A 22,540-nucleotide genomic window follows, 5' to 3' on the forward strand; every position below is an offset into this window, starting at 1 on the left:
AGAGACTCGACACATCCTCCATTCCTGAGCAAATGTGGAACTGTCGACCTTCTGGACTGCAGGGGCGGGTGACAATTTCAGATGCTTTGTAGCAGCACCGTCCAGCTCTAATGCTGAGGGGTAAGATTTTTTTTACCATGGGCTGAACTGAGAACTTCGTGGCCCAATATGTAGCCTGCAGCCACAAATGGCTACGGAAGGTTAAATTTAGATTAACTAGAAGTAAATAATACTAGAAAATCCTATTCCTCAGTTTCACCAGCCAGCGTTCAAGTAGCCCACGTGGGGCTAGTGGCTACTGCGCCGGCTAGCACAGAACAGAACTTTTCCACCATCTCAGAGAGGTCCGTCAGACACCACGGGTTTATAGCAGGAGTCAACTATATCCCAGCCTGTGGGTCAAATCCAGCCACCACATGTTTTGGTAAATACGTTCACAGGACCACAGCCACACCCAATCATTGACGTATGTGCACGTCGGAGCTGAGCAGTTATGGCAGAGACCACAGAGCTCGAGAACTCATCCGTTATCAGAAGTTGCTGAGTCCCGGCGCAGATTGTCACGAAGCCGCATGAGGGTCTTTACTGTAGAGACCCTCTCTGGCATCTCCAGGAGGCACTGGGGTGTACTGGTCACTTGTCTGTCCTGGGAAGAGGACAGGGAGCTGTCAGTGCCGTTGCTAAGTTTTACAGGGGCCCAGGCACCTCTTCTAGGATGACCAACCTCAGAGACAGGCAACAGCAGTAGCACATGGGTGGCCACAAGATCACTCGGAAAAGGCACAGAAGACTCTTATCATTTGCTTTCTTTATTTTTTCCCATTCTTCCCAGATCAATGAGGCAGCAACACCAATAAAAAGGAAGACACAGCGGTTTTCTTGCTGGTTCCTGATAACCCTCCCAACCTGATGTTGCATGGGTAATCCCCAGGGTTTCTCACGGACTTCAGTCCCATGTGGAAGACCTGCATTCCACACATCAGAAACGACTCCCACCCTGACAGCTCAGCTCGGGAGCACTCGCTGCACAAGACGGTTGACAGCTGGAGTAGAGCAAGGCCGGCAGGTCGACCTCCTCCTAGCTAATTCCAGGTCCCAGCAGGCACAGAGGAGACCCAGGCTAACTCATCTGGCCCCTTTGGAAGGCCAGCACCTGTGGTTCTCCCCACCCGAACACAGACCCCCATGGCTACTGGGCCAGCAGGGAGCTGGGGGCTCCAGGGGCCCAGCGTGCTCGTGACAAGCCCAGAGCTGCCTGCTTCCCAGCAAGCACTCCCGAGTTGTGGCTGCTTCTTTCCCCTTTGGTGGACACAATCCTTTGCTGAGAAGGATACTGGCCTGACCCCCGAGGCCCACTGATGCTCACTTGGTAATGTCCCTATTGTCATCGGAGTGCAGCATTTATTTGTAGCAGCTCAGCATATCCTGGGGCCAGTCAGAGAAGGTGGGTTCTCTCAGGGTGCCCAAGGGCATCTTGAGTGGTAGCACTGGGGACAGCTCTGGGAGGGCTGCAGTATCAGCAGTGCCAATCGCAAATGCAGGGGAACCTGCTGTCACGCAAGTGGGGAAGCCCATCCCCTCCATGTGTAGCCGGAGGGCCTGACCCTGGAGCTGCTCCCTCAGCTTCCGGGGTGAACTTGCTGAACTCTGCTCCCCACCAGCCTTTCTTTGCTGCTCTGTCCAAGATATGTGGGTAAAATGGGAACAAAGGAAAGAAAACATCCTAAGCCTCCAGCGGCGGACCAACCTTGCAGCACACGCGCTCCCAGGCGCTTCTTGAATTACAGAGAAAACGACGTGAGCGCGTCCTCTACAGAGCTACTACTGGGGTGGGCCTCCTCGGCAAGCGTCTGCAAGCGTCTGGGACGCGTCTCACGTGTCCAGAGGGTCACCCGTGCTGTCGCCTCTTTCTGCCCCTCAGCCTCAGCCGCCTGGCAGGCAGGTTGACAGGCTGCTTCCCGAACTTCTCCATGATCTCCCTGATCCTGGCCAAGTTGGTCTTACTGAGTGTGAAGTCGCAGCGCGTGGCCCCCATGTCGTAGCCGACCATGCAGGTCTTGGTGGAGGTGGTAAAGCCCTCGGCCTTGGCAGTGACCACATACTCGCCAGGGTTCAGGAGGCGCCAGTAATCCCCATCGCTGGCTGTGAAAAGAAACCGGGGGCTCAGAGCAGTTCTCTATCAACACAAATGCCACCAGCCTATTCCAAGACGGTCCCTGGCAGCCAGCCTCTGAGACCCGCCGTGGAACCTGAGCTGCCGCAGAGCAAGTCCTTAATGTGTTCTGGAAGCCAAGACGCTTCCCTCTTTTAGAAGCTGCCATAATGGGTTTAACAGGAAGGGGATTGGGGTACAGGATCCCCTTAGAGATCCTGAACACTTCTTTCTCTGTGGCAGTACAAGCCATTCATTATGAATTTGAACTCAGTGTGCCCTCACCACAAAACACCACCGGGCTCCTGATTCCTCGGCATGGCTACGAATACAAAACATCAATGTCTAAAAGGGAGAGAAGAGGAAAGGACTACCCCAGGAGGCAGGTACCCCCGGAGGAGGGCCTGGTACCTGCCACCACTCCACAGCCCTGGTTCCATGGCCAGGGCTGAGAGGGCCGAGAGAGACAGAGCCACCATGAGGCACAGATGTCCTGAGCTGAGAGGCTGAGGCTGGACCCCAGGGGAATCCCCTGATCCAGTTATGCCACTGGCCACTCACCCAGCTGGTACCTCATTGACCAGGGTCCACTCTTGGCTTCCTGTGCCTTAGAACAGCCTTGGGCAGGGGTCAGCTTAGGCCTCAACGGGTCCCTGTGAGCACCCGCAGTACTGTTGACTTCCCATATCCACCTGCGTGAGCTCAGGTGGCATCTGGCCCTGTTTCCTCATGTCTCTTCATCCCATTCGGTGAGGATGGATCTCCCCGGGGGACTGGGCAGAGAGCCAAAGAGTGAGACACACGCTCGGAAGGATGCTCCAGCCCAGCAAGGAGCCGAGACGGGGCGGGAGGCTGCTCTCACCTCCAAGGACACTGTTGGTGAGGGAGAGGCAAGGGGATGGGGGACATGTGGAGCAGGAGCTTGCTTCTCTCAACCCAGGAAGTGGGGGAACCAGAGACGCCTTGCGGGGGACCTGCCTGAGCTCAGCGCCGGAACAGCCCCAGGGATCCCTCATCTGCGGAAGATCCAGGAAGGCATTCTGTTTTGTAGAAATCCCTGCACTTCCACAAAAGGAAGACCAGGGCACGCTCTGGGGAACTGGGGAGCCACCTCCCTCCTGTGCTGCAGGGGGGCACCTGGTCTCCCTCACGGAGCCACCGTGCAGCAGACTGTATGCACCTGCCGCAACAAACACCCTGCGATCCATCTTCCAGAGAAGCTGTGCTCCAGAGAGCTCACTGCACGGCCCAGCGTCCTAATGACTGGGATCTAAGGTGGATTCAAACCTGGTGCTGCCAGGTGTTCCATACGTACGCATGACTTGTCAACTTAGTCCTCGATCGAATCCAGCCTTTGTTCTCAGAGCTGTAGACTGGGTGTCCCAGGAGCGAGATCCGCTAGTGACTAGCTGTGTGACCTCATGCAGAAGAGTTCACCTCTCTGAGCATCAAATGATGGCATGTAGGAAAGGGACTGACCCTGCAGCCTCCACCGGGAGTGGCCTGGAGGGTTTGAGGAGTCAGCGCCAGCCCTGTCTTTCTACGGCATTCCTGGGGAGTCCCTGGCGTCTCCTGCCTCACAGCCTCTAAGGTGTTCCCACCAGGCTGGAGGCTCCTTGGGAGGCCTGACCTCAGCCCAGAAGCTACGTCTGTGCAACAGGGAGATCAGACAAGCAGGTAGGGACTGGGAGACAGGGCCCTGTCACCGAGAAGTCCCCATTCACGGTAGAGCTAAGCACTCGGCAAAGCCCCACTCAGGCCTGGGGCCCGGCCCACCTCATTGCCTGCCACTGCCCACAGCCGCCACTCCACCACACACAGCTGCTCTTTGTTCCTGGACTCTGGACTCTGAATCTTTGCATCGACCTTCCCCCAGCTGCAATGCTATTCCCGGCTCTCTGCATTTCCCCCTTTCCTGGCACTGGTTGGGTCTGCATTGAACTCTAGTCTTCCCCTCACCCTCACTGCAGGTCTCTGTGGGAAGGCACACTCCCCGGGAGAGGAGCCCCCCTTCCTTTTGTTCTGCAACATTTCCAGCTGGCACCTAGTAGGTGCTCAATAAGACACGCCGGAAGACCGAATGGAATTATCAGGACAATCAGAACAAGAAGTGTTGACTCTGTACTTTCTGAAACCTGATCTGCCTGATTTCTCCTCGGCCAGCGGAAGCTCCTGGCTGGGGTTCCCCCACCTTATCCCCGGGGCTCTGTTATTTCTGCTTCTACCCCTGACAACCAGAAATTATCATATTCTTGACGAAATGTAGGGCACAGCAGGCAGGTCCCTGTCCTGCTGAGTGATCAGCTGGTGTTCCGGGGTGAACACTCCAAGCAGCCACAGTGGAGGGGGATGCCGAGTGACATGCTCAGCATTTATGGACAGCAGGGGCAGCCCAGGTCTTGGGCAGGTCCATCCACTAGGAGGTCAGGTTGTTATCAACCAATAAAGACAGTCCACAGTGGAATTCCAAGTCAGGTGTTTAGCAACACGTTCACAGGCATCGAAAGCATCCCCAGGAGTTGGCTCCCTGCAGAATTCTGGTTAATATTTATTTGTTTTATGCAAAATCCTCCGGAAATAAAACTTGTCAGGTCGAATAAGCCTCAGACAGAAATCAAGGCAAATTCAGAGCTTTTGTTGAGCACCAAAAGACTCAGAGACCAATAAAATAAGGAGCCACGTGTTAAGTATGGAACACGCCTGTCAGGAGAACACACTGGGAAATTGCTGATGGGGGAATAAAGGGAAAGAGAAGCACTTCCCATTAGCTCATCCAAACTGCCTCCTCGATTACAGGGGCTTGAAACTCAGAGCCCATTAGGCAGAGCGCTCTCATCTAGGCTTATGGGACCCCAGGGCCTCTTTCCCTCCCACTCAGTTGAAAACCCTGGTGTCTTCTCACATTGCTACCAGGCACTAAATAGTCCAAGGAATGATCCAGACTCCTTTATGCATCACTGTTTTACAGGAGCTCTTAAGTAATATTTAAGATGCAAATCCTATGCAGGACCAGATCGAACAGGCTGCCTTCATTCCTAAGGATCACCAGCATCCCCACGGTCTGCAGCACCTTACGGTCCTCAGTCCACATTTGCTGAATTAACAGAGGAACGAACCAACGCCGGTGCCCCCGCAGGCTGCTGTGTGCAGAACTCCATGCAAGGCGGCGTGAAGCCTCAGGATCAACAGCTATCAGATCAGGACACACGGTAAAAATGTTCCCAAATATTGAGTGTAGAAATTGGGAACTAAATGGGAAGAATGCATTCACGGCACAACACAACCGTCTGCCATGCTGTGGTGTTCTCGTCTAATCATCCATCTAAATAACGCACTGAACTCATGGCCGGGGTGGGCCTCCGCCTGTCCTCCTCCTGTGTCCAGAGTCTCTGTCTCCTGGCAGGTGGAATGGGACCATGTGCTGGAGCTCGGGGTCTGTGGACAGCTGTGATCAGTGAGGACGGCCAGCGGGGGTTCTAGGAAGGCGCTCGGGGTGGGCAGCCTCAGAGCTGGGCTCCCTCCCAGCTCCACCCTCACTGCGCAACCCTGGAAGAGGCAAGGCTCCTCCTCTTCATTCATTCCTTGGGGAATAGTTACTGAGCGCTGGTGGCCAGGCAGCGTGCCCGGGATGCACCAAGGAACAGTTGGGGATTCAGCCCTTGTGTAGGTTAGGGCAGAAACGACTGTTGAATCGTACGTGGGAGGAAGACGTTCCCAGACAAAGCTGGGTGCTTGGAGGGACCATGGGGTGGTCGGGCAGGTGCTCAGTGCTAGGTCGTGTGGTCACAGCTGGCGGCCTTAAGTGGTGACGTCTGAGTAGCCTGGACGGGGATGAGGGAGGGCTCCCAGGGAAGAGAGTCCAGGAGGAAGGAGGGGCTATGGCGATGACCCTGACATGGGCTCCGTCCACAGGAAATGGCGAGTGGCTGGGAAGGAGCTCATCACCCCTGCTTGCCAGGGACTGGGGGTTCCCGGAACCCGGCGTCTCCAGTTTTAAACTGAGGTCTCCTGGGGGATGATGGAGCTCTAAACCCAAGGCCTGTGGGAGCACCGTCCTTCCACATCACCTTCAGGCCGGGAGGCACCCAGGCAGCAGCCCGTCCCCGTGTGGACGCTCCGGCCCACCCTGGAGTAGCAACCTGAGTGCAAACCCAGCTCACCTCTTGAACCCCCATGGGGCCAATTAGCCTCTTGGAGCTTCTGCTTTTCGCCTGAACAGGGGAAAGAATGGGCTAGCTCCCTCAAAGGGCTAACGCGAGAAAGAAGAGAGAAAAGATGCACGAATGTTCTCGGGGAGTGGGGAACAGGTCACACCAGACAGCACCACATCACTGCTGCGACTGAGTGACCCGGGACCGTGGGACAGTCTTTTGCTCTCCTGAGGCTGTGTGGCCACACCGTGAATGCATTTGAAAGTGTGAAGTTAGGAGGGAGCAATAGTGCACACCTGTAATACTAGTGGCTCCAGAGGCTGAGGCAGGAGGATCGCAAATTCAAAGCCAGCCTCAGCAGCTTAGCGAGGCCCTAGGTAGTTTATCAGGACCCTGTTTCAAAATAAAAAATAAAAAAGGGCTCATGGTTGAGCACTCCTGGCAGGCAGGTTCAATCCCAAGAACCAAAAAAAGAAAAAAAGTGTGAGGTTATTTTGATATTTTAGGAACTGGAGACCAAGTTTGTAAGACTCTGGGTATTACCAGAGAATTGGAATAAGATTTCAGCATTGCCTTTTAGAGATCAACTTCTGGCCCTTGGATTATCCAATGTTCTGGAATTTTCTACCCTCCACTCAAGTGGAGGTCAAGAGTTAACATGCCAGCCCCTTTGCCGTTCAGGAGGTGGGAGCTGGGTCTCCCTGCTGCATTTTTCCATGTGCCTCTTTTCCTCATCTAGCAACAGCACTGGGAAGACGGGAGCATTGTGAGGAATGAGTAAATCAATCCACACAAAGCCATGAAGAGTGTCTGCGGGCAGGAGATGCCAAAAACAGCATGCCGGCTCATGGAGAGCCTCCGCTTCACATCAGAGACACTGGAATCTCCTGAAGCGTGTTTGATGACTTCCCGTGGAGCAACAGAAAAACTGCATCCTCTCTGGATCTGCAGTCAAGGCCAGGTCCTAACGCTGCCCACCCCGCCGCTCCCTTGAGGCCGTTCCCTCTGATGGCTCCACCCCAGCCCCACCAAATCCCCGTGAGCAGGAACACCCAAGTCTACAGCTTCTCCTTCTCAGGGCTCCTCCTGCCTGGCCTGGGTGCTAAGTTGCCTGCGCAGGTAATGACCCGGGCCCTGGGAAGGGCAGGGCTCTGCTGCTTCCCCAACCTCTCAGAAACTTCCACTGCAGCCAGAAGCTGAAGGGCTGCTCCAAGCCCATCTGGGGAAGTCAGAAGCAGAGGCAGAAAATCTGCTCCTGGGGGGTCACTTAGGAAGGTGGACGAAGGAGACTAATTCAGTTCTGAGAAAGGGGTTTCTGGCACTTGGGTCATGATTAGAACTGAAGTAAAACACTTCAAGAACACAAGTTATTTCTTACTGAGTGACGGTTTTATAGAAACGTGCTCTTACCTGTTCGGACGTCATGGTTAACACCTTCTACAGAGATGATGGCATTTGGAATTCCTTTTCCGTGTAAATCTCTCACCAGGCCTTTGATACCGCGATGAACCTGCTCAAACATGGTGAGACACAGTGAGGTCACCACCAGCTCTGCACGCTCCAACACAAGGAAGTGGCCCAAATCTCCAGGCAGCCTGTTCCGTGCCAAGCAAGCAGGCTCACAGCACCAGGTTCGCTCAAAGGTCCCTGGCTCTGCATGGACTTGGTGCATTTTCCTGCACTCCATTTAGGGGTCGATGCACCAGAAAGTTTCCCATTGAACTGCAAACATTCCAGAGACTTAAAAAACATCCAGATCTGAGATTTCATAAAAATATACCCCAAACTAAAATTTAATGTTGACATGGCACATTTACTTGGATTTCCCCGGGCTCTGTGGAATTAATGACGAAGAGTCAGAGAGGAAAGAAAAGAATCAAGGCCCTTCTAAAAATGACCACTGCTCGTGGGCACTTCTGCTCATCAGCTGTGTCAGGAGACACACATCAGCTCCTGCCTTGGTCTCCCCAGGTGTAGAATGGGGTGATGATCCCAGGTGACATGCCCTCGTTTCCAGCAACATTCTTTACACATATGGCTGTGCCTGGCATCTTATCCATGGGAGGCACTTTGGCTAAGTCAGATCATTGCTTCAGAATGACGTGTTGCTGCGGTCAAGTCACGATGACAAAGGGGAAGGCACCACCCCTCACGACTCCCCAGGTGGGGGCAGAACGGGTCTTCACGACCTCCCAAGAGGGCAGACTGGTTCACGCGCTCTGTGCTGGGGAGCTGACGGGGCTGTGCTGAAGCTCCTGGGGCCTCATGGGGCAGATGCAGAGGTTAGCTCCAGGTGACCACCTCTGCCACCTGCAGAGGTGCAACCACAGGCACCAGGAAGCTGACTCCTCCACAACAACCCACGGGAGGGCATCTCCGTGCAGCCTCAGGATCTTCCTTCCCCTAGGGGGTAAAGTGGCGTGGCCTCATGGTAAGCTGGCGGAGGCCTGAGGCTCGAGGTGCGTTCTGGCTCATCCCCCTGACCCCTAGGTCGTCTGCTCCTTCGTGGGGCTCTTTATTATGCAGCTAGTCTTAGCATTAAACCAGAACTGGCTAACTCATTAGTGCCACCACGTGGGTGTGTCTTGAGAACTCGAGGCAGGGAAGGTGTCCAAGGGCCCAGTGAAGACACAGGGCCTCACCAGTTGGCCGTGGGACTTTGGCTGGCCTTGGTAAAAGTGCTTCCAGGCATCTCACGCTGCTCCCGGCAACAGTGACTCTGAAGGCCCAAGGGTGTCATGGGCTGCCCTGGAGCCTCCGAAGTTCATCCTGTGAAGCTGAGTGCCTCAGAATGTGGCCATTCGGAGACAGGGCCTTCAAAAGGCAATTACGTTCAAATGAAGCCATGGGTCCTACTCCAGTGGGACTGATGTGTCGACAAGGGGAGATCTGGACACACAGATGCTCATGAGGAGGGACCTCATGAAGAGGCAGCAAGAGGGCGGCCATCTGCAGGCCACGGAGAGCAGCGTCAGAGGAAACCAACCCCATGAGCCCTGCTCTTGGGCTTCCGGCTTCAGAACTATGAGAGAACAGTCTGCTCCTGGAGCCGCCGGTCTGTGGTATTTTCTCATGGCAAAAGCAAACTCAGACGTGGGAAGCGGCACAGTGGCTCAGACAATATCACCCGCTCCCTGCAGATGGTGCAGAGCGTGGCTCTGGCCAGTGTGCCATCAGCGGGTGGAGGAGCCGCCGCTGGCTTGGAGCGTTCTCCCGTGGTTCTGGCCGAGTGCAGACAGACCAAGGTTCTGGGCAGCACTGTGGCCGGCCAGGATGAGGACCTGGGCCTGAAGCACTAACCCAGCCCACTCCCCAGCTGCCCCATCCCAGCCACGCCCCCCGCATACCTGCTCCAGGAACACGATCAGGGACTCCCGGTTGTTCTCCCACTCCTCGGGCAGCTCGCTCTCGTGCGGGAACTTATCGCAGCCCACGTAGATAGACAGCTCGAAGCAGTTCGTGTGCAGGTAACTGAAGTCGTTCAGACCTGCCAAGCCAATGGACATTCACTGAACAATGCTCCTGGTGGCGGGAATGTTCCCACGCACTAGGAAGCCGTCGTTAGACCCAGAGGCGTCAAGGGTCCACCACAGACCAACGCCTGCAGGATGGCAGACGTCCGCGGTCTGGGGAGACTGGGAAGGACGTGGAGGAGTGGCCCGGGGAGGGGGGGCATGGTGGCAAGAGGCGTCATCCACAAAGGAAGGGCTGAAATAGGTGCTCTTTAAGTATTTAACGTAGTTTAACACTCCGTGTTTGGAATGATGCTATCGTTAATTAACACGATGGGGTTTTGAAGTGTTGGACTGAGTTTATAGCTATGCTGACCTCAGCTTCAGCTCGCTTCCTACTCTGTTTCTTAAAGTTGGCATAATTCCATGCCATGTTTTGCTGAGTGCCTTCTGTCACCTAGGGCCTGCCCAAAGCCCCCTGCGTCCCCTAGAGTGGTCACCGCACTCCCTCCACTCGAGCGCAGCAGAGGCACATTTTTACACATAAGAAAATTGAGGCCACAAATGATAAGAATCAGATCTAGAAGGTGGGCTGGGAAGGGCCGGCGAGGGGGTGTGAGCCCAGGACTGCTTGGTGATGGCCCTTCCTCTCATCTCTGGACAACATGTCACTTCTTGTGGACTGTGGGGCAATCAGGCACACCCAGCAAGCCCCAAGCAGAAACCCCCACATCCGGCAGGACCACAGCACGCCCAAATGGGGACTCTGCGTGCGCTTTCCGGGCCTGCTACTGCTGCAAAGCACCACCGTTCAGCTTATGATGGACTGGAACTCACTCCCCGTAGCCCCAGAGGTTGGAAGAGTGAAATCAAGTGCTGTGCTCCGGGAAAGCCTCCGGGTGCGCCCCTTCCTGCCTCTTCTGCTCTTGGTGGCCCAGGTATTCCCTGGCTTGGGGCGGCTTCCCCATCTACGCCTTGTCTCCACATGGTCTTCTCCTCTGTCCCTCCTAAGGACACTTCTCATTGGTTTTACAGCCCACCTGGGTGACCCAGGATGACCCCTTCTTGAGACCCTTAATGTGATCATAACTTCAAAGACCATCATCCCAATAAGGTGACATTCACGGGGGGATGGGGAGGAGGACCAGAGAAGCCACTGCCCTACCCAATATTTGTGCAAAAGTCACTCTTTACCAGCTTCTGGTTCCAGTCACCCAGAAGCCAGCAGCAATGGGCTTTGGACGCCGCTTGTGATGAAGGAAGGGAGAGCAGGAGGGGGCGGATGGGCGCGGCGTCGTCAGTGAGCGGAAGCCCCTCACCGGGGCCTGGTCTGGCTGCCGGAAGCTGGCTCGGTGCCTGGTCAACTCATTCAGGCACATCCGCAGAGGGACTGCAGAGGGCATGGGCCCCGGGTGGCGCCCCCTCAGGTAGGCACAGCTCTCCGCCCCAGGGGCTAGATTCCTCAGGCCACATGGAAGAGTCTGTTGCCACCCTCTCGGTCTGGCTGGTACCGACATGAGGTGATAAGGAGACGTTCTGCAAGTGTCTCTAAAGCACGGGGAGCCTGAGCAGTAGGATGAGAAAGCAGAACTCGGAGGAGCTCAGGCGGGGCCGGCTTCGCTGCCACCCAGGGTGAAGCCCTGCCGAGAATGGCTCCAGTGGCCAGCGAGTGCACAGCGATGAGGAGCTGCAGCACCACCAGGCAGCGCCTGTCACGCCTCAGTCCCAGCTGGGCCCAGGACATTCCCCGGTGTTCTCGGACTGGACTCTCCCAGCCGCCAGCCGCTTGGGGCACAAGAGGCCACGTGCTCCTCAGAGGTTTGTGTGCCTCCCCCTGGAGGACAGGGTGCAGGGACCGCAGGCCTGGCACAGGCAGCCCACTTCTGTCACGGTGGAGCTCCATGCACGCCGTGCCCACGGTGGCACTTTGAGTTTACCGACAAGTGCACTGCGGAGGGAGGCACCAGACAACAAGACGGAGGGGCGCGAAGGAAAGGGGAATCCTGACTCGTTACTCTTTAGAGGACAGGCTGCAGACTGCACCGCACTGTGGAGGGAGAATGAGGAAAGAGGCCCAAGCCACCGTGTGGCTCTGCCACCAAGTCCCGGGGACAACGCGAGATACAACTGAGAGAGAATCACACCCCGATCTGCTGTGTCCGCAACCAGTGAATAGCCCCCCCAAAATACACCCATTGCACGAAAGGTTTTGTAGGTAGGCTTTTGGGGCTAAAACTGAACATGTGACATGTGTCTTGCCACTAAGAAATTTTCTTGATAGAGAGGGATTTACAGTTTTAAAAATTTCATATGAGGGGCTGGGGAGATATCGCAGTCGGTAGAGTGCTTGCCTTGTAAGCACAAGGCCCTGGGTTCGATCCCTAGCACCCCCAAAAAAAAATTTCATATGAGGCAGAAATCACGGCGGAGACGACAGGAAAGACCTCCACTTGGTCTATAGTCAGGAGAAAGTCGGGAGGGAGGCTTTCTGTGTTTTAAAATGACATGGGAACATGTGTTCCTACTTTTTTTCTGAGAGAGGAAACATACATGAAAAGTGTGTGAAGGCTGAATTTCAAAGTGAAATATTAAAGTTCACACTGAGCAGAGAATAAGAAGATCAGCAGAGATTTCACAGTGCACCTGCCCTGACAGAGGAAATGGCAGGGATGGCAACGCACCCTGAGGGTTCCGAGAAGCCAGACACTGAGCACCCCACATCCCCACCTCCTACGTTCCACAGGGAGACTTTGCCACCACTAGCAACATCATCATGCCAATTTTACTAAAGGAAAAGTATAGGGGTTCAGAGAGGTAAACTAACTTGCTCACAGTCACAAAGCATCTCAGAGAGAGAAAAAAATTTGAATCCAGGTCTCTCTGATATAGAGTATTATTCAAAGTCATCATTGGCTTAACCAACCCTCACAAAGTCAAGGAAATAAGCAATAAGCACTATGCTGGGGTCTTGCAATCCAACCCAGGGGACCTTAGGGAATACATCATCGTATCCCTCTGGATTAGGAGGCTTGGCTGAGCACAGCCAGAGTCAGGAAACGAAACAGGAATCGCCCGTGTGGACCGTGGGGTTTCGTGGCTCCAAGCAGTTCTCCAGGTTTCTGGCGGCGGCGTCTCCTGCCTGCTGGACTCTAGGAGCAGCCCCTTGGGGTCCCCACTCTGCACACAGCCTGCTTTGACCACGTGCAGTGGTGAGTCTGGGCGGCCAGGCCTGCTGGCCTCCCGTGGACAGATGTGGCCTCTGCCACCCAGGACCTGCCCGTGCAGCCCACTCACTCCACACCTGAGTGTGGGATCACCGCCCAGCCCCTTCATGGGTTCTCAGCAAGCCCCAAACCAGAGTGGCTCTGGGTGACAAGCCCCAGCTTTGTGCCGGTGCCAGCACACTCTGCTCCTCATGGGGTTTTCTTTGGGGTCCAACATCACCGCTAAATCCGCTTTTGCCCATCTGTGATCCTGTAACGTCTGCACAGCTCAGTGGCCAAGAGCAAGGTCAAACAGACCCCAACTCACCCCTTTCCGGCTTGGGCAGATCCCCGCCAGCTCCAAGGCCCAGTTATCTCGCTTATAAAAGGAGGGAGAACCACCTCCAAGACCCAGCCCCCTGGGGGGGGCCATGCCAAGCCTACTGCCGCAGCTGTCACTGGCCACGGCACTGAGCTTGACCAGAGGAGCGGCTGGGGGGAGACCCCCTGCCGGTCCTGCTGGGCCCGCTGTGGTGAGAGCTCGGCCTGGCAACGCCCGGCGGGGCCCCCCTGAGACTTACTTCCGGCGACGGTGTGCCAGGAGGCCCCGTTGACGGTGCCCTCCTCCTTCTGGAAGTCCTCCGCATGGCACACCCTCCTCCGGGCGTCAGTCATGAGGCGGTGCGTGGAGGCGTAGGAGTAGGCCAGCCAGCGGAACACGTGGTCGTCGGGCGTGGGGCTGTGCTCCTGGGTCTTCCACGGGGAGCGCACCATGTCGTAGGGGTAGGCCACCACCAGCTCGCCCCCCTGCAGGTTGCCGCCCAGCACAAAGGGGATCTTCTCCATCCAGGCGATGACCGCTCTGGTCTCCACGGCCACCTGTGAGCATGGAGAACCCACCGGGAACATAAGACGGAGACTGCTTCACCCCCCGCTTCAGGACAGGGACTTGTCTTTTAAAAAAAGCAGCCATTTCCTGGAATAATCTTAGCAATAGTTAGAATTTCAAAATCTATCCTGGGAAACCTGGACTTGTGGAAATAGTAGATTAAGAAAAAAAAATGGGAAGCCGGGGAAGTGTCTGATTTCCATTGGTAGGAATATCAAAGAATATCCATTAATATCGAAGTTACTATCAAAGAAGGCAGAGTGACATTCACTCCAACACCACCGAATCACTCGCGGGCAGCACGCTCACCCAGGCCTGCCAACCGCACCAGAGACACAGAAGCCAGACCTAAACTCCGGCACCCCCAAGCGTGGCCGCGCCCCGGCCCAGGGGTCTGCAGTCTCTCTCTGCAGAGGGCCAGAGAGTTAATATTTTAGACGTTGTGGACATCAGAGGTTCTGGCACAATTATTCAGCTGTGGCCTGCAGCAAAGAATCACAGACAAAAGGCAATGTGCACCCGCACAACGCCATTTTCCACGGCAGCCCCGGTGGCTCTGGCTCCGCTGAGGCCCGCCAACCTGCTCTGTCTGGGCGAGGTCAGCCTCAGGCCACTCCAGCTGCCAGGAGGTGCAGGGGATGCCTGCGTGACATCACGGGACACAATGCGGCACCCAGACCACAGAACACGCCACAGAGAACGTGGTGGCTCGCAATCCAGCCGTTACAGACAACGGACTCACAGGGAAACCCCACAGCTTAAGGAGACTCGCAAAGACTTACAAACCCATGAAACCCAGAGCTTCACGTGAACCTTGATTTAAGCAAGCTGAGGGGTTAGGTGGGATGAGAGGGTGAAGGAGGAAGAGACAGACCGAGAGAGGAGGATGGAGGAAGAGAGGAAGAGAGGGAGAGAGGGAGAAAGAGAATTCACTGGCCAGTAAAACAGGGGAAATGTGAGCACTGGCCAGTAAATATTAGTAATTTATTTGACATAATGGTAATATTTATGGCACTTTATTTCTCATTATCATTTAGTTTACATAGGCATGGTAATATGGCTTTGAAAAAGAGTCCCTATTTTTTACAGATGGCTGTTGAAAAATCAATACATGATTGACACAATCCCTGGGACTCACTTCAGTCAGAGGGCAGAAGAGGACGGGGTGAAGGTGTAGACGAGACCTGAACTGCCAAGTGGCACCTGAGGGGCTTTACGACTCTCTCAGCGGTGCATGCTGCATAAGTGTGTCGTCATTACTGCAGCACTGTGGACTGAACCCAGGCCTCGTGCACGCTAGGCTAGCACTGAGCTACATTCCCAGCCTTTTTATTTTTAATTTTGAGACAGGACCATGCTAAATTGCTGAGGCTGGCCTTGACCTTATGATCCTCCTGCCCCAACCTCCTGAGTCCCTGGGATCACAGGCTTGCGACACTGCACCTGGCAATGTTTAACATATTTTTGTGAAAAAAAAAAAAAAAAAGGTGAAGAAAAAAGAAAGCCAACTGTCACTATTAAAGCTGGAAAGTTTGATACGGTCAAATACTGCTAAGTGAATCGAATATCTAAGATAAAATACTCATCCCTATGAAGATCATTTCAGCAAGATAAAATTGATCAAGACAAAGAATAAACATTGGCAATGATTTAACTGTGCAGGATAGAAAACTGACTAGGGATGGGGCGCCCTTGCTAGGTTGCATTAAGCTTTGATTTTGGATTTAAATCCAGCAGGGGCCCTGGACTGGGGGAATCATGGAACTGGGTAGTCATCAGTCCTGGTCCCTGTCGTGAACCCATTGCTAACCCAAGACCTGGAGCTCACCCACCTGCTGCATCCCACTCGGAGTGCACAGCCTCCTGATATGGCCCTACTCTCTCTGCTTCATCCCATCTGGAAATATCTAAAGAGATGGTATTTGGTTTCATTTGCTTTTGATCTAAAGAAAAGGCGGGGACCAACCATGCGGACGGTTGTTTTCTGCACGCTGTTTCCACTCAGCTCATGTTTCTACTACTCAGCCCTGAGGTTGAGTAAAGCTGTGCTTCAGTCTTTTCCACGTCAGCGTGAAGACCTCATTTATGTATGCGCATGATGGTGGCATTAAGTAGTTTTCAATCCTTTGTTGTAATGATCAGTGTGCTTTGACCTCTCCTGCACTGTCTCCTGACACGTGCTGAGATTTCTCTTGCCTGTGTCACAAGCAGTGGAATTATATGCAGCACCCCAGGATGTCCAAATTGTCCCGTTTTACAAGGTAATCAAGCTCGTTCCCGAAGTCGTGACACTCACCAACAAGGTATGGTACCCAGTGTCCCCATCCGGTCTGACATCGGGGTGTTGCTGACCTTCTTATTTTTGCTGGTTGACGGAGGTGCAAGGTTCTCTCATCCACCCTTCCCTGTGCCCGTGAGACGGAACACCTTTGTGCTCACCAGTCTCCCGTCTCCTCCTCTGTGAACTGCCTCCCTTGTCTCTTCTGAGTCGCTTACAGTTTCTTGTTACTCTTTATATATTTTTAAAAATTCTAGCTCTTTTCAGCAATACAATTTGCAAATAACATCTTCCAAGTTGCAGCTCATCCTTATAGTTCATTAAATCTTTGGATGAGTAGACTTTCTCATTTTGATGTAGTTGAATTTATTAATCTTTTATTTTATGATTATGGTTGTGTACATCTTGCTTAAAATAGGCTTTCTCACCCTAAAAGCTAATCATGTGTATCCAAAGGTTTACTGAGACTTTACTGTGAATTATTGTCAAATTTTATCAAATGCTCATTTCTACAGACAAATCACTTCATATTTTTGTTCTTTATCATTTCATTAACTTGGATTTCATGTTATCTTAAATTAGTTGATTTTTGACCTTTCTTCTTTTGCAATAAATTCATTTAAAGGTACGTGTTTCTTTAAAGCACTATTTTGGGCTGCACTCTGCAAATTTTGATATGGAATGTTTTTGTTACCATTTTTCTAAATATGTTTTTAGTTACCAGGATGATTTTTTTTCCTCTGACCCATTATTTAGAAGATTTTAAAACTTTTTTAATACACAGTAATGTTTTCATTCACCTTATCATTGCCTCCCTGTTTAGGTGTAAGGTGGTGATATTGTTTGTCTAAGTTCTATTCTCTGAAATTCTTGAGATTTCCTTCATAGCTCCATTCACCCTCAATTTTTGAAAATGTTCCCAGATTATTGAGAATATTCTCCAATTGTTGGTTGTGGAATTCTAATGGGTTTTTTACATCAAGCCTGTTGGTCTCGTTAACTAAATCTTACTATTAATGATTTCTTATCTCTAATCTGTCCATAATTGAAAGAGAATAGTGATGATGTGTACTTCCCCTGTATTTCCAGAGAATGAGAAGCTTAGGAAACTAAATTCCAGGCTTAAAGCAAAGTTGGAACTCTGGGGAGCTTAGCCTGTTTGTGCTGAAGTAATGGGGCATCTCTATGGCCTCGGTGGGTGGGGTGATAGGGATGAGAGCTGGCAACCAAGTTCCAATTTTGATCCAAGAGTTCCCAAAATATAATGTCACTTGAATTCTCAAGTTTGCCAGGTCAAGATGTTTGTTGGAAAGAAAAAGCAAACCAACTGGGTTGGACCAGAAACCATGAGAAAGGATTCAGAAGACCCAGAGTCCAATCCCATCCCAGCATCAGTCTCCGTCAGTGGACTCTGCTTCCGGGGACCTGATCGGCACTGGGCTGTAGGGCACTGAGTGAGATCGCACGCTGACTTTCCACCAGTAAGTGGCCCCGTGCGCAGTGCTGCCTGGGCTGGGGCTCGAGGTGGCTCAGACAGCCGCCCCAGCATCTCCTGGACTAGCCTGCAGCATGCTGCCGAAACTGCAGCTTCCCCAAGGGGTAGATGCCATGTGCAGAGAAACTCTGCCCAGTGAGATTTCAGCAGAAATGTGTAGGGATTCTAGGAAGGCTTCCTACAGGAAACCAAGCTACCTGAGGTGGGGACCATTAAAAAAAAAAAGAAAAAACAGTCAAAAACTTTCTCTCCTCTTCCTTCACAGCCATGATGGTCTCAGTACCAGCTGCCAACTTGGATTATGACCTTAAGAATAAAAGTCATATGCCACCATGGTAGAGACAGAAGACAGATGAATGCTGGGTACCTGATCATGGGGTTTTTATCTGGCCACCCCAGCCCTCTGCCTTCAGGGTCCTGTTATGTGCAGGTGCCTTGTAGTTGAACCTAATAGTAACTCAGGTACCTATCCATCAAGGCAGACCTGGAGAAGGACGTAGGAGATCCAAGAATAAGGGAAAGGAAGTGGGTTTGTGATGGGCTGACAGATCTGACTCCACGAGAATGTTCTAGGCCAGACTCTAAGGGAAATGACTAAACAGACTCCATTTTGCTCTGAGACTCCATGCCATGTAGGAAATAAGCTTCTCCCATGGGAACACCCCACCTCTGTACCCATCATTAGTTCCTTGGTGTGATTAATAATATACAATGGCAACTCCTATGTAGTAAAGAATTGCTCTCTTTTGATCCCTATTGCTCCTAAACAATATACCATGTGAACAGTGATTGTGTGGATATTAGTAACCATTCTTTAGTTTGTGGCTAGGTAAGGGTCATTTTGACCCACTTTCCCCTCTGTCGATGATCTCATGATGTTAATGTGTAATTTCAAATCATAGCAACAGACACTTATGATTGATGTGATTTTTGGTATAAGAACCCCTATAACCCTGTGGTCGGGGCTGTTCTCCCAATAGCCATTTTTTGGGGCATTGTGTGAGACAGTCAGCTGGCCGGCTTAATAAAGACTCTCAAATCTGGACTTCCCAGTGGTGATGGGTCTGTTTTTAAGTTGCACCCCATAACAGGTTACCACAGGGCACTCCGATGCACAGTGATTTCATGAGAACACATTTGTGAAACAGGAACTAAGAAATCTGGAAATGACATTTCTCACCCAATTTCATTTTTCTTTTCAAAGATGTGACACATGTGATAAATCCCCAGGGACTTATTCAAATAAAATCGGAAGCATCGTCAAGCATTCACCATGCATAATGTCATGGAAGTAAGACTGATGGCGAGGACCATGACAACAGCGACCAGCTGGTACGGTTTAGAAGGTGGGCTGTGTTTTGTGCAGCACTGTGTGGTTGGGAAGAAATACAATTAAGTGGTTTTTACGAGGAATCTCCCGAGTACTGATTCTGAGGTGGCGTTTCCTAGCATGCTCCCCTGCTTTTGGAGACAGCATGGAGAACGCGGCTGGTAAAAGCCAGGCCTCTGCCATGGCAGGGTGTCCTCTGGCCACCCGCTACTCAGCAGGTCAGGGATATTTTTACTCACTGTGGCATTTTCAGACAGAAACCACTCAGGAATGGCAACGTAGTGATTGGGAACTTTCCTGGGGACGCTCTGCCGATCCTCTGCCTCCCAGAGCAGCGTGTTTAAATCTGGGAAGTTGTTGTTGATGTCAATCCCGTCGTGGGTCCAGCGTCCCAGGGACCAGCCTCCCAGCTCTGAGCCCTGAGAGGAGATTCAGAATGTGACCCGAAGACTACAGGAAACCCTGCAGCACCCGCCATCGGAGACGCTCCTGTGTCTACCTCCACCCCAGTGTGTCTCGAAGCCCCTGGACGCTCTCTGACTGAAAGACGGCATCGCAGGAGAATACTGAAAACCTGCTGCTGGCATTTGATAGGTGATGGTGGATAACAGCAAAATCCGCCCCCACAGGGCACCCAGAGAACCATCCTGCCACCTGGCGGGGCCTGAGAGGATGAGACCCCTCCTCCAGCTCCTCCCCCTCTCCTACACAGCTCGGCGGAACCTCTGAGGGACCACCAACCTAGGATTCCACCCTGCAGGTCCCCCAAGACTGGCACAGTGTGCACTTGTTCTCCCGCCCTGCCCGCCATCCCCACTTCCCATGGAGCACAGCAAGCCCCCACCAACTGTCTGCACCGCTGGTCAGAACCGAAGCTCTGGGTCTAACGTCTGCGTTTGACAGGTGTCCTTGTTCATATGGCTGCCCACTTTATTCCCAGATACCATGGTAAATCCCTGTGGCCATGCGACATAATGTCGGCGTTCTAAGTAGAGCCAGCACATATTTACACACACACATATGTTTACATATACCAATGACTGACGAAAATTCCGCATTGTAGTTAGGACATGAAGCCTAAATAACTTCTCAGAATAATAAAAACTTCTCTCCTTATGGGCTGCAGAGAGGATCAAGGTGATGAGCACGGTTAGCACCGGCTTCAGGGCGTGGTCACTGTCTTCTGTCATTATCGTCCTATATATATAATCATCGTGCTCACTCTGCCCAGTTTCTGGGCATGTCCCTCTTTCAGGGTCATCGTGGTTTGCATCCCCCATAAACCTGTGGCTTCTCAGCCACAGCAGGAAGGCACCAATGAAAAGCCTCCCAAGGGGGGATGCCCCTGAGCTGGTGGCCGCGCCCTGGGCTGGCCCCCTTACCCCCTCGTAGGCCTTCTCATAGCCGTCAGGGTTGAGGGAGGGCACGATGTGGATCCGGGTCTCCTCCACCAGGCGGACGATGCGCGGGTTCTGGGCCAAGTACTCCTGGCACAGGAACTGCAGCAGCAGCAGTAGCAGCTCGCGGCCCAACACCTCGTTGCCGTGGGCGCCCGCGATGTAGTGGAACTCCGGCTCCCCTTCGGAGAGAGAGGCACAGCGGGGCTGGCGAGTGCGGCCCAGGGCGCCTGTCCCGACTCTGAACCATAGACCCAGTCTGTTCTTTCCAACCTCCAAAATCATAGGGGGACAACTTTTAAAGTCCCAAGTAGTCAGGGATGTAGGCAAAGGCAGAAAAATCCCGGACGACCCAGCCACGGGCAGTCCTGTCCGCCCTCACTAGGTTTACTGTTTACAAGTCACAGGGACTGTATTATCCTTTAGGGAGGAAGTTGTTTTCCTTAAAGGAACATCCCATTGTCTTACAAGGACACAAAGGTGAAGGGACACAGCAGGAAAGAGCCCTGTACCACTGGCAAAGGGCTGAGCATTTTCTCTTTTAAAGCTCGGTTTCCAAAATATGAGGGGTGCTGTGGTTTAATTGTGTCTCCCCAAAATTCATGTTGGAACTAAGAGCCACATGATAGTATTCAGAGATGGGGCTGCAGCTGATTAGGGATTTGCACCCTTTAAAAGGGCCCGAAGGAATCAGCAAGGCCCCTTTCCCCTCAGGCTTCTGCCCTGAGAGGACATGGCAAGGAGGAGCCTTGAGAGAAACAGGCCCCCCCCAAACACTGAATCTGCTGGCACCCTGATCTTGGTCACCCAGCTTCCAGAACTGTGAGAAATAGAATCCTGTTGCTTGTATATGATCCAGTCTCTGGGATTTTGCAATAGCAGATGAATAGATGCAGACATGAGGCCATCTGTGCTGGGCAGAGCTGACACTTCTCCGTCCCTTAATGTGATCTACCAGCAGAGCTGGCATCTACAGTTTAAAAGAAACCTCCTGAGATTCAGCTGAAGGCTAAGGTTGAGTGAATCCCACCATCTCTGCACCTGAATGTCAGTGGATTTCTAAGGAGCTCTCAGATTTACCAAAAAGGAGTCCAGAGAAGCCACTCAACTTGCAGGGTCTCAGGATGGGGAGCAGCTGAATGGACGTGGCTGGGGGCGGGAATGGTGAAAGAGAGGACTGACATATGAAGAGGGACTTGAGCCGCCAATGTGCAGCATTTTCTCCTGGAAGAGCAGACCCGCCACTTTCTCTGTTGTAAAAGGCCTCAAAGGAGAACAGGACTAGGCCTGGACTCTAGGGAGCAAAGGAAGGGACGTCCAGCAGCCCATGTCACAGGACGGGAGGCTCACAGGCCTCCAATCTGTCCTCGAGGGGCAGTGTTCTCCCTGCTGCCTGAGGCGGCACATGGATAAGGCCCACCGCCACCACCCCAGGGGCTCCTCACCGACTTCATGCTCGCCAGGGTGGTCGGAGATCTCCACAGCGTAGAGCTTCAGGCCCTGGTGGCTTTTGCCGATGTTGTAGATCCTGGTGATGTTGGGGCACATTTCATTCACGACCTTCATCAACTGAAAGACAAAGTCAATGGTTTCAAGTAACGATCGGGCAGAGTCCCAATAGGACATCCAGTTCCTGCTCCCCAAACCGCCCTGGAGGATGCTCCTCCCCACAGCGGGGCTGCTGCCTCTGCCCAGCTGCCCTTCTGATGCTGACACCCACCTTTCCTGCCAGCACCTGCCCTGGGGTCATCTCCTCTAAGGAGATGCTCCTGGCCATCGCCCACCCGGCCCTGGACTCTGAGCACCCTTCGCTGTGGTACCACCTTCTGCTGAGGTCTCAATGCTCATGTCTCCCAAATGCATATGTTGAGGCCACCAGAGCCACAGTGTCCAGAGGTGAAGCTGTTAGGGGTGATCAGGTCACAGGGAACAGATCAGTGACCGTGTAACTTGGGGAGCTCGCTTGCTCCTCCTGCCGTGTGGGGACACGGGGCGCGGCCGTGCCTGTGAGCTACGGGGCGAAGCCTTGCAGACAGCAGCTCTGCGAGGGCCTTCCTCCAGACCCACCGCCTCCCTCCCGCACGCAGGCAGCAAATCCCTGTTGTTCAGCGGCAGCACACTCGTGGTATCTGCGTTATGGCGAGCCTATGAGCAAAGACGTCTTCCCTGGCTGTGGCCGTCACCTCCTTGAAT

At 53.1% G+C, this 22,540-nt stretch overlaps 1 protein-coding gene across 1 annotated transcript in view; it reads right to left on the bottom strand.

Moving 5' to 3' along the window:
- Positions 1–791: 791 nt before the first annotated feature.
- Cpxm2 (carboxypeptidase X, M14 family member 2) overlaps positions 792–22,540 on the bottom strand; it is a 109,896-nt gene continuing 88,147 nt past the window's right edge. Inside the window, exons 8-14 of the mRNA XM_047554543.1 lie at positions 21,793–21,916; positions 20,333–20,529; positions 19,190–19,369; positions 13,540–13,837; positions 9,651–9,790; positions 7,714–7,813; positions 792–2,142 (exon numbers count right to left, since the gene is read on the bottom strand). Of these exons, the coding sequence (XP_047410499.1) occupies positions 1,889–2,142; positions 7,714–7,813; positions 9,651–9,790; positions 13,540–13,837; positions 19,190–19,369; positions 20,333–20,529; positions 21,793–21,916 (1,293 nt within the window). The 3' untranslated portion in view covers positions 792–1,888. The remainder of the gene's footprint in view (positions 2,143–7,713; positions 7,814–9,650; positions 9,791–13,539; positions 13,838–19,189; positions 19,370–20,332; positions 20,530–21,792; positions 21,917–22,540) is intronic.

This window comes from Sciurus carolinensis, chromosome 5 (assembly GCF_902686445.1).
Source record: "Sciurus carolinensis chromosome 5, mSciCar1.2, whole genome shotgun sequence".
Classification (NCBI taxonomy): Eukaryota; Metazoa; Chordata; class Mammalia; order Rodentia; family Sciuridae; genus Sciurus; species Sciurus carolinensis.